The sequence below is a fragment of the Ixodes scapularis genome, unplaced genomic scaffold, assembly GCF_016920785.2.
Source record: "Ixodes scapularis isolate PalLabHiFi unplaced genomic scaffold, ASM1692078v2 PGA_scaffold7__128_contigs__length_106722199, whole genome shotgun sequence".
Taxonomy (NCBI): Eukaryota; Metazoa; Arthropoda; class Arachnida; order Ixodida; family Ixodidae; genus Ixodes; species Ixodes scapularis.
This window is the reverse complement of record NW_024609882.1, coordinates 57050354-57062496: the sequence shown is the minus strand read 5'-3', so window position 1 is coordinate 57062496 and position 12143 is coordinate 57050354. Positions and strand designations below refer to the sequence as shown.

Below are 12143 nucleotides of genomic sequence, written 5' to 3'. Positions count from 1 at the left end.
ACCTTATTTCATGATATATGGCCACAAGGTGCATACTCATTTCATATTTTTATGTGATGTAATTAATTCCTTAGTTCAACGACACGATTTCACTTTTAATACTGACACAGAAAGTTGTACCAATCACGGGTATTTTAGACGACCTACCACACCTCGCGACAACATTTTATACCGTGTAAATAGATCAGCTTGAACTTTAGAATTTTACTTTAACACGAACAAAGGACAAGAAAATACAGCATAACTCTAAATTAGAAGCTGATTTATTTACAGGTATGTACCAACAAGCTCAACTCTTTACTCTTGTACTTAAACATTTTGATTCAGGCAAAATATATTTTACTCGTAAACAAAGAGATATTGAGACGTATGAACACGACGTTATGTATGTTAATGTAGATTTTCTTCTACTCTTGCGTCAAACTAAATAACTGAATTTAATATTTTTGGAACCTAAGAACAAAAACAAATTGCACAGACGATCGAAGAAACTATATAGTTAATCGTTTCACAACGGAAATAGTGTATATTGCCAACAGAACGCGGAAAATATATTCTTAATTTAGCGGTTCAAACCGGTTCGAACCGGTTTGAACCGTTATTTTTGGCTCCCCGGAACTGCACCGGAACCGAACCGAAAGCCGTGAACCCGAACCGGAACCGAACCGAAAAAAATTTCGGTTCGACACCCTGGTTTGAACACAGTGCTTCAAAATCGTTACATTACATGTTTCACCAATGTCGAACGAAAATCACAATAAATTTGCAAACATGGAAATATTTGACCGGATGTCCGAAAAATAAGGTTCTTAATGCCTAGTTTAATATATTGTCTAAAGTAAACGTTTAGCACCAAATGAATATGTTATCGAATAGTTAGTATAAACGTAACTGTTTTCCACAGTTAACCCAATGTCAATAGCCAAAGAAATATATACTGTAAGCGGATTGTAACTAAAATTGTGTAAAGATAAAACTATGGGCTGGTTGGTACACAGCTTGGAAGAAAAGCATCGAAAGAACAGGAACCAAGAAGTAAGCAGAGGCGACATATAGAGAAAGACTTCTCTGTCTGCTTTTTGGTCCCTGCTAATTCGGCGCTTTTCCAGCAAAAATACTAAATCGACTTCCCAATAAGTGGCGGATACTCTATATACTTGGATTCTTACACAATTATGTCGTCCCATATGACACACGTAGCTTCTATTAAAAAGAAACTGTTCATTAATAATGCTTTCTTCCATACATTAGAGTGACTTTGTTTGATCACCCAAGCCAAAAACCCACAATACATTTCTGTAGTTCCGAAGCCATTCAATATTTCCTAGATCACAAAACCCTAAGGCTGCATTCTATCCATAATCTCCATCACCTATCGGAGGTCAAGGCATGAATTGGACAAAAGTGCTGAGTCACCTTTCGGCCGGGACACGTGTTCAGTCAGTGGGAACGCGAGTCCCAACCGAACGTCGACAGAGCACTCGAGCCCCACCTGTAACCCATGCCGGCCTACAATAGGTGACGTAGTGAATCTAGCAACGTGGCCTTGTTATTCAGAAGGTGCTGACTGGGCGCCCCGATTACCTGGGGAGTGAGCAGGAGCCTCCAGTTGGGGGTGACGTAGAACCTTATGCCCTCAATGGCGCCGGGCAGTGTCACACCACGAAAGAACAATATCACCAGCACCACGTAAGGGAACAGTGCTGTGAAGTACACCACCTGAGAAGAATCACAAAAATTGAAAGGATGGCCGACGTCTCGAACTAAACCAGCAAGAACCTCGGTTTATGAAGTTCTTTAATCTTAGAAACTCGTAATATCGCATAATTCTGAAAATCCGGACTGCTTCTGAGATGAAAGCAGTTTGGAAAAATATCTTCATCTCAGAAGCTGCTTTCATTGTAAAAAAAATGTGCTTTCTTATCATAGAAAACTGCTTTCGTTGCAAAAGTGTGTTAAGGGAGCAGGATATATTGCTCTGGTGGGTAAGCAAAGCTGATGTAAGTGGCCGCACTAAACCGAATACTACAGTCATTGGCGAGGTGAGAACGGCATAGAGGAGTTTCAGTTGTCCCGCCTTAGTGTGAGCCTCCAACAATTTAAGAAGGCTTCGGAGTTAGGAGCACCTCGATAGCTCGCGAGCAGCCAATACGCAGCGGACGGCATTGTGCGCGCGCCGGAGGCCGTGTGTTCAGAAGACCCGCCATGCCGTTCTTACTCTGTCTGTAACTATAGCGTCTTTACAAATGCAATCTAAAGAAAACGAAAGCCACCAAGCACGCTCAGCGCCCAACAGAACCGACAAATCATAAAAAAATATGACCTGCAAGAGACCGTCGAACTTCGCACTTCATGTGCTCAGCGTCCCAGCATACACGTTCCCAGGGCTTATTATCCAGGCGAAAAATGCCGAGGCACTTGGCTGTAGACGAATGCGCGGCGTCTGATATCCCGCGTTCTGACGACGCTTTCAACCAATACCACCTATGCGTAGCGCAAGTTCGTCTGCTACTTTTGCAAGGGCTGTGGTGACGTCAGAACGCCGAGCTTTGATTGGCTGTGATTGAAGGATAGTGGGTAGACCCATAGCCTCCTTTAGACTCACAAAGCCTGGAAGTTCGACGACGAAGCCATAGAGCGCCCGGTCGCAAATTTGGAGCGCTAGGATCTGATAGCCCAGAGCATCAAAGAGCCATTTCTCGGAAAACCTGGACGTCAGCGCACAGCGTTTGCAGCGGCGAGGACCCAAAACACACTTGTTCGCTCGAGCGAAGCGTGTTTCGGCGTCTCGCCGCAGTGGGGCCAGTCACTCTCATCCGTTGTCTGCCGCTCCACCTTTTCCATTTCGGCGGCGATCTGCCAGGCTTTGTCAGTGTATAAGAGGCTGTGGAAGACCTCCATGCTAGATGCCTCGGGGTCTACCCACTATTTGTTCCATTGAGGAAATAAGAGCTCGGCGTTCTGACATCACCGCAACCCCTGTGAAAGAAACAGACGAACTTGCGCTCTGTATTGGTCCAACAGCCCAGTAAACAAGGGTGGCAGAGCGCTGTAAGGATCTATGCACGGCATTTTTGTCAGATGCCAGGACAGAGCATGCGATTAAAAAGGTTACACCCAACACTCACTTTTCCTGAGGACTGTACGCCTTTGCAAAGGCAGAGGAAGACAATGATCCAGGCAAGAAGCAGACACAGCGCCAGGGGCCACCGTATTTCTCCCGTTTCTCGTATACTAGGCGACTCTCCCAACACGAAGAACCTGCGGTAGAAAGCGACGGGTGATATCAAGATGCGCGAAATGTCAACGTTGCTGCAGAATCATTAGTTTCGACTACGGTGTAAGATACCTTTTAGGTGAGGACAGACAGTATGGAGAACGCTGTGACACGATCGACTAGATAATGTCCTATTTGTGCGCGCCAAAGCAGCCTATGCTGACAGCGTCTCCGCCGGCCAGAGTGAGGAAAACAACAACCACAAAAAAGTGTCTTGTTGCCATGACACCCGGTGCGTGTGCTTACTGCTGGGTGCGCCTGCCCTGACCTCGACGGTCTCTGGTCTGAACGCAGCACAGATATCTCTCTGTCGTCGAGACATGAAACTAGTGTCAATGACGAAGCTGCGGCTAAGCAACATACGTAGCGTATGTGTCAAGTTCTACATGACATGTCACACCTAGAAAATATTTAAACACAAGCAAAAGGCTACCGCTAGCCGGTTATTGAGGAGCCATCTGGTGGCGCCGATTGCAACCAAGGCGAGGAGAAGATTTTATCTTGCAGCTGCGAAGCGTACGGTGTCCATACCTATCTAATTTACAGCAAGGTTCCGATGCACGACTTGCGAAAATGTGACGTGAAAGATGTGCAATTAAAAACAACCTGTTTGGCATCTTGAAGAACATTTTTGGCTTGATTTGCTAGATGATAGGTTAGACTATAACTTTTCATCTTATGTTCCGGATCAGTGATGCGCATAATTACTTATTGCGTCGTTATTTTCATTTTGCAATGTTTTTTTTTTCATAATGTACTTATTTCCTCTACTCCGTTGCAAATTTTGATTTTGTTAATAGACTCGAGAGCAGCCTCTTCGAATATGGGAACAAAGAAGGATGGTGTATCGATAGGAAATAAAATAAAAGGAACGCATAAACGAATCAAAGAGAAAAAGAAAAGGCAGCGTCGTGACAAGTGGCGTTTTTCTTCTCAAATTCCAGGCAGGAAGGCAATCGCGGCAGTTTTGTTATAGTGTACTAGGATGGTATGGGGACCCAGGAAACACCTCAGAGCCAACAAGAGCGTATGTATACGTCCCGTGCGAGAAGCCCGCGCGGGCAACAGATTGGGCACAACCGTTAAGTGAGCATTTAACTGGGATCTAATTTTTATAGTCATTGTATGTTTATTCAACAACGCATATCTGGAAATATTTTTGAACTGGGTTTAATTGTATTTTTTTCTTTATAAAAGTACACTATTAGTATACCGTTCAATTACTGCTTTTTGTCAAGATTAAAACTGGTCAGTGCCGTCATCACTTTATTGAAAACATATGTTCTTCATTTTAAATGCCGCATAACAGAAAAAAATAATGTTACCTGAAGTATTCTGCCGAAGGGGTTCTCTTGGCCATCCCCTTTATAAGCTCAGAAATGTTGAGTGCTTGCGCCATGCTTTGGTTGAAGCATGTCTGGTTGTAGTACGAGCCATTCTCCTTGAAGCAGGCGTCCGCATCTTCGTACTGGTAACAGGCTGCAGTTCCAGAAACAGGCAGTCATCAGTGGTCAAGTCATTGAACGTATAATATACGCAGAAAAAGGGAACCTCGTTGAAATCCACTGCTCCTAGTCGTTTGCGTCGGCACCCATTTTTTAAACTGTGGAGAACGGTCCTTCATTTTAAAGCGATATCGTTATATGTGTACCTGCACAAACTTTGCTTGCTCGTGTTAGTTTCGTGTCGCATAATAGGAAGGTCAAGGGAGAAAGTGTAAACAACGAAGTGAACGAGCAGCTGGTGGTTAGAAGTTATAGCCCGCGCAACCAATGGCGTTGCACGACGCATAGTGTGTGTGGGGGGCTAAAGGACTGCACTAGCACCCCCCGCCCCTCGCCCCTATGGTCTGCTGTTTCAGAACACGGTCTGTGTAATAGGCAGGCAACTACGTATTGTCGTCCGTGAAGTGTGCGGTGGATGCTCCGCCTCCAGCGCCAGCTTTCATGCCTTGATACGACTTTGGCACACGCGCAGAAAGCCCAGCGGAAAACAAGGAGCGTGTATGTGAGGCGAAGATTCTACTGCCTTCTTAGCTTGTCACCGGATACAGTGCTATCGCACCTTCATTGCATTTGACGAAATGTCTTAGCCAGGTAATTTTTTCACAAAAACGGAGCTACGCCTTGGCGTTTCACAAAATATTATGCGCCAGTAAAATACTTCCATGAAAGTTTGTGCTACCTACGTGCAGGCGCCAAGATTTCCAGTTTCCTTTGCTGCCAACCTCTATAGTTTTGTCATCCAATGCGATTGGGGGATAGCTAAGTTGAAGACTTAAAATCTACCGTAGAATTCCGAGTCAGTGGCCACCCGCAGTGGAGTGATAAGAGGGAAAATATGAGGTGGGCGTACTTTTGGGGCAGGGCGTTCAATCGGGATTTTAAGAAAGTTTCTTTAGTTGAAGGCTGCTTTACACACTTGGTTGCAACCAAGAGTGTTGCGCGCTCCTGTGATCTTTTATGATCACAGAACACGCTCCGCCAACTATTGGGTAACCGTGAAAAACTTGCGATTTTCGTATATTTCCTAACTTTTTTTTTTCCGGTTTAATTATTTCGCTATGGAAACTTTTCACAATGTAATAAACAAAAATTTCTTAAGTATGGTACGCACGTATGATCTCGCATATACCGCAAAACCTTCACTTTGGTGAAAGGCAGTTCCAGAGCCAGCTCATAGATGGCGCCGACGCGCCACTGTGTTCTCCCGTTTTAAGAGATGGCTGCACGGCGCACTCGGCTGCATCCAAACGCAGGTGTGTGAACCAACCATAAGGATGTCAGTGAAACGACGGCCCCCTTTTAGTGGTTTTCATGAGGTAATAAGTCCTTCCGACTAGCTTCAGCTACGTTCGTGGAATATCAGGCGAAGGTGAGATCACCTGGAGTGCACCACTCGGGGTCGCATTTCTCCCACGGCAGGGTCCTCGACCACGAAGCGAACATGTAAAATAACGTCCAGGCGATGATGAGGTTGTAGTAGAGCATCACGATGCCGGAAACAAGCACCATACCGTAGCCTAGACCTGCAATTGGGGAGAGAAGAAACATGTTACGTGAATAGGCGTTTGAACAATTGAAAAGATATGCAAACGAAGTGTTACGTTTCAGCGTTTTAGCTTAGCATCTAAGTTTCAACAATCCACTATTCTCCAACTATGAAACTTGTAGTCTAACGCAACGATCTTATTGACTGCGATGCGATAATAAGGTGTCTAGCACTTGTCACGCCTTGCGTTTTTTGTGCTGCCCGTGTCTATAACAATGTTGCGAAACGTACGTGAACTGACTTGATTCCATCTATTTTAACGCGTTTTACATTTGATTTACTGATCAGACGTCTGTTTCGAGTTTTAGAGCGTCGCTTCTTTCCTTTTAAACATTCCAAGTCTGTTTTCCTAGGCTGCAGTTGATCGTGTACCCCCGTAGAACCTCCGTTCATTCAAGAAGAAATGCTTAGGCCCACCATCCAATCTCACGTGAACGTAGAATAATTTTACCTGTGTCATTAACTTCCGTCACATGGGCACGTCACGCGGTAAACGTCCCCGCTACATTTTGACGGAAAGACTTCCCCGGTAATTTTAGCAGTAAAAATGTGATACGTTCAATTCGTGATATTACAATCCTCAGTGACGTTACACCCAAGCTAAGAAACGAAAATACGTTTCAACATTTGAAAAGACAGAAAAGTAACAAAAACAATTTTAACGGGCTTAAATTTTATTTTTATTTTTTGACTAAAATTATTTTTTTTAGCAATAATTACGCCATTAGACGCAATGTGGTTGAAAGTCGTGGAACGCTGTAAGCCCCACCCACTGATCAGTGGCCCCGCCCATTACTACTGGATTGACTTGGCTGCTCGACTGAACACGCTAGGAAGTCTAGTATCTCCCTTCCGCGACATCCGGTGTGTCCAGCCTGGGCACCGCTTGCTGGTCGTGCGAGCAGACGCGCGGCAGCCACTGGCATCGTCTGCTATTTCACCACCGGCTATCGCCGTCTGCAGTGCCGGTGAGACACGGACAAAAAGCTGCGCGTCGGAGTCCGTTTTCGCTTCCGTCTGTCTGTTATTCCACCCCCGTCTAAAAACGTCGGCAACGCTCGTAAGACGCGACCATGAAAGCGGCGTTCTAGTGTTCCATCATGCACGCGCTGCTCTCCAATACAAGCGTCTGTCAGCATATGTCGATGTGCGGTAAAAAGCGACCGAGAGGACTAAAAAAAATGCGAAATAAATATGCAGTCCTTCCAACTTTCTGTTGTAATTTTTTCGCATGGGATCCGCGAGCAAGGTGGATGAGCATAATGACGCACAACTTAAACGCGACCTAAAAAATATTCGCATTGGCAGGCCAGGTCCACTGCAAAGCGTAGAGCTACTTTCCTTTCAAAGAAAAATGACGGGAACAAAGCTGGATAAACTTAACGCGAAACGAACGCGCGATTGCCTCCAGCCAAATCGCTTCCAGATTCTTACCGGTGTATTTACCTTCACGGCATTGAAACCATGGTTGCAATCACAACGGTCGCACAATTCACAGAGCAGCGGGGCCATTTTTACGGGAACCAGTATCTTTATCCAGCATCAACACGCGCAAAGGAAGGAACAAATCAAGCCAGATCAAACCAACATAGCTGAAGTGGAACGCTATACACTCCGTGCGACGCGACCGGCGCGCCGCCGCGCGGCCGTTACCGAAGGTAGGCAGTGAGAGTCCCAGCGAAACGAAACCACGCCGCGTACACTGGTTCGCATTGAAGTCGGAGCGGTGCGGTTGCTTTGGGTTGACAGCATGAACTGCTGCGTCGTTAAGTGCTCCAATAGTTATGCGCCGTATCTCGCGGGGACGAAATTTCACAGTTTTTCACCTCGCCGATGTTTTGTGGGACAGCTACAACGATGGACCGGTCGCGTAAGACGCGAGAAATTTGGTCGCCGGATCATGTCTGCCGCTGTGTCGGCACGGCTGACATATTCTACACTGCCGCTTTGCGCTCTGCGTTTGTTTTCGTACCAGTAATGATATCCCACATTCACAGGTATGCAGTGCGAATTTCGTTGAAGGAATGCCCTCCAAGGAAGTTTCGTCTTCCTCGTACGTGTCGATGATATTTCCGGACCAGTATGGCACGCAGTCTGTACTTCATGAAGAAAGATTCGGACGGTACAAAAAGCGACCATTATGAATCTAAGGAAAACTACAATGAAACTTGGAATGAATGGACAATCGATGTTTGAGTATTGAAGTTTATGCGGTGTGCTTTCTTTTTGATCGGCCTCCTTTTGGATGTGGAAACACTGACACCCCGTGTCTTGTTGACAAATTTTTTTTCTCGACTTTAGAACTACCTATCGCAAAGTTGTTCGAACTGGAAGTACCGTCCACTGGTACCTTCCTACCTGTAAAGTATGCACCTCCCGGCCATGATGAGTGGTATTCTCTTGACAGCCTTTAACGGTCAAAACCGGTTCCATTTAGTTACGCCGCTCAAAAATATTTTCACCTGGTTAAACTATGCCATCTTTTTAAGGTATAATAAGTGTTTTGTCAAGTTACGGTTTTCCAAGATCTGTGTGCCGAAAATCAGCCCCTCGCACAACCAGATTACTACACAACAGCTGACCGCAAAAGCCTTTGACGGCCAAACCGTGTGTTAATTGGCCGGCAAACTTGGTTTTCGCAGCTTTGAAGCCACCTTTCGCAAAGTTGCTTCAATTGGAAGTACAGTGCAGTAGTCACTTCCTACCTGTAAAGTCTCCATCTCCAAAGACCAGTGGTATTCTCTTCACAGCCCTTTCACGGACAAAACCGTTTCCTATTCAGTTACGCCGCCCGAACCTAATTTCCACCTGGTTTCCCTATGCCACCTATTTTTGGTATTATAACTGTTTTGTCAAGTTACGGTCATGTCCAAGAAACTGTGCGTCCAAATCTGCACTTCGCACAGCCCGGTTATAACACAAGATTTTGGATCCAATATTGGATATTCCTGACAGCTTTATTCCTTTATTCGTTAGAACTATAGCTTTCACACCTGCTGTCTTAATAAAACTTGGCCCACTTAGTGAACATCTCACTCACCTCCAAATATAATCTCCCAGCAGTCCTACGTTTACAGCGACGAGCGAAACAAATTTCCCACTGAGAGCAATTATGGTGGCGGCCGTCTTGCTCTTCGGAAAATTTCTCAAACACCCTTTTTCGACCACAACTTAAGACATATTACCCCTAATAACAACTCAAACTCAATATATAAAGAGGGGAGAACAGCCTAAATACCTTTCTCAAATCTCTCCCAGCACTCATGCCACGTCACACTCAACTTATCGGCTCAAAAAGCAAAAGTTCCGTCCGTGCGCGCTTCCGCCGCCACAGCTTCGCACGCGAAAAGGCGCCGCAGGCTGCTGAGCGCGCCTCACTGTCGAACGCCAGCTCCGCCGCTAGCGGCGCTACGCGCGTTTTTGAAAGCGCCCCCTATAGTTCCCGCACGGAGGGTATAGGCTTTGGCCAGTCCCGCTACCGCCCGCTACCAGCCCAAGCACCTGCCCAGCGCCAACAGCGCTTCAGAAAGCATGTGCTTGCAACACGCTTACTGAAGAAGGGATAGGGGGTAGGCTTGAATGCTAGCTGCCTCGAGGTCTACCCATTATCCTTTCAATAGGAGCCAATCAGAGCTCAGCGTTGTTCTGACGTCACCGGAACCCCTGCTCAAGAAGCAGACGAACTTGCACATTGGATTGAGACGATCCTTTCCCGATGTCTTTTTCTTTTTTTCACTAGGTTCCCCCTTTTCTACAAAAAATTTCGGGTAATTTCATTATGATTAGAAAACTCAGTTAAAGGGCAACTCCGCTCAATTCCGAAAAATTTAGACTTACATGTGATTCCATTTCACAAAGCACTACTAAACAGCTCTACGCCCTCGGATTCGCGAAATGTGGAATATTATTTGTGTAATCCTAATTTGAACATCAGCTGATACCGAAACCGAAACTTCGGTTGCGCCAGGCAACATTGGTCTCGTGCCGTCAGAGTCATGCCACGTCAGGTCGAATTACGTGGTCTTGTGACGTTCGTGGGGGCGAGGGACAGGACACGCGACGCGGGCAGGTCGCTTCGCATGGCGTGGACGGTGATGGCCCGGGGGAGAGGGGGAGGGGGAGAAGACGAAAGGGGAGAGGGGGAACGGAGAAAAAGACCGATAAGCGCGCAGCGCAAACTAGCGCATCCGCGTAACGGTGATCACGTGGACGCCGTTCAGCCAACACAGGGAGGAGAAACTCATGACGTCATCGTTCAATTTCGCTCTGAGAAGTAAAAACAAACAAAACGTGAGAATGACGTAGTCATGCCTCTGACGTAGTGGCTCAACGTTGGCCGCTCCAACTCCGTTGCATTGACTTTGCCGACGATTGCGCGTCACGTCGCACGCTGGAGATGGCAGATTTCGGCGACTTGGCTGATTTGAAAGTTTGCTGGCCAGTTCATTAGATCGTAATATTTGACATGGGGTCTTCCTATATGATACTGAAGAGGGCTACGTAGTTTTCTAAATATCAAAAATGAAGCAGAGTTGCCTTTTAACGATCTCCGCCACGGAAATATTGGGTAAACATCCGCGTTGCCATGGCATTGCCGGGGCAACGCGGTTGTTTGCCCCATATTTTCGTGGCGACGTCCATTGAATCGGTGTCGGAACGGTGAGATTTGAATTTCAACACATGCCTGACCAGTAGGAAGTCGGCGTGTAGCGGGCACTCTCGACACCGCGGGAGCGTCGTGTAGAGCGAGTCGTCATAGCGCGGCTTTGGAAAGCGAGTGTGTCAGTCGTCGCTGAGAATGACGCTGAGAAGGGCACCACGGACTGACAAAGCCGTACAAGCCCTGCATCCACTAGGTGTTCGTTTCGCTCGGCCGTGATGAGAATGCAGGTTCGCAACGAAATTTCTTTTGGTGCGCCGATCGTATCGAAAGCCGGCCGCAACAGCGAGCAGACGAAGCACACCGCAGTCACGGAGCAGACGTAGCCTTAGCCTAACGTAGTCGACCGAGCGGCGAGCAGACGATGGAAGCTTAGATGAGAGCGCGTCGGTGTGCAAGGTAGTCTGGGATTGAGTCCTTTTCTCGCGTCGCTGGGCTTGACGTCACATCGGGTTCTGCCCTATTTCAACGTTCTTCTTTGAAACCGAAGCGGAAGGCCAATCTCGGGATATTTTTGAAAACAATAATCACTCTATCTAGACTAGTTTTTTCTCAAGCATAAAAACGTTGTCGATTAATATACTACTACGGCACGGAGGGACAATTTGACAACCAACCATCACACGTCAATCATCTCTCTAGCCACTGAGAGATATAAGCACCTTGTAAGCATGGGGCGGGGCTTAGCGTGCTGTGACCTCCACATTCCGCAGCTAAACTGCGTCTAACGGCGTAAATATTGCTCGAAAGTACGTTTTTTGTGAAAAAGCTCACACAAAAAAATTATATCCATTAATTTTTTTTTTTAAATTTCAGTGTCTCCTTAAGCTTTATTAGTTTGACAAGTGGCGTCTTTCCTTTACCATTCCTAGAAGACGCGCACTAGAACAAACGGGAGGGAGATATGTCATACGAACCGTGGAAGAGGGGGCAGAATCGCTCAAATATGGCGATGGGGCCGAGACTAGAGTATTGCCCGAACGACAGTTCCATGAACATGAGTGGAAGTCCGGCGAGGATCATCATGATGAAGAACGGGATCAGGAACGCTCCTGCAAGCAAGAAATATCAGGTATGGACCAACTGGCAACTCTGACGTCATGCCGCTGCGGTGGCACTGCTGTTCCCACTGCGCATGCGTAGATGCTTCACCTA

General features: G+C 46.6%; 1 protein-coding gene across 1 annotated transcript in view; it reads right to left on the bottom strand.

The window, feature by feature from the left end:
• Positions 1–12143, bottom strand: part of LOC8042739 (sodium- and chloride-dependent glycine transporter 1) — a 134787-nt gene that overhangs the window by 29598 nt on the left and 93046 nt on the right. Inside the window, exons 3-7 of the mRNA XM_042286579.1 lie at positions 11906–12040; positions 6162–6305; positions 4603–4756; positions 3129–3261; positions 1585–1719 (exon numbers count right to left, since the gene is read on the bottom strand). Of these exons, the coding sequence (XP_042142513.1) occupies positions 1585–1719; positions 3129–3261; positions 4603–4756; positions 6162–6305; positions 11906–12040 (701 nt within the window). The remainder of the gene's footprint in view (positions 1–1584; positions 1720–3128; positions 3262–4602; positions 4757–6161; positions 6306–11905; positions 12041–12143) is intronic.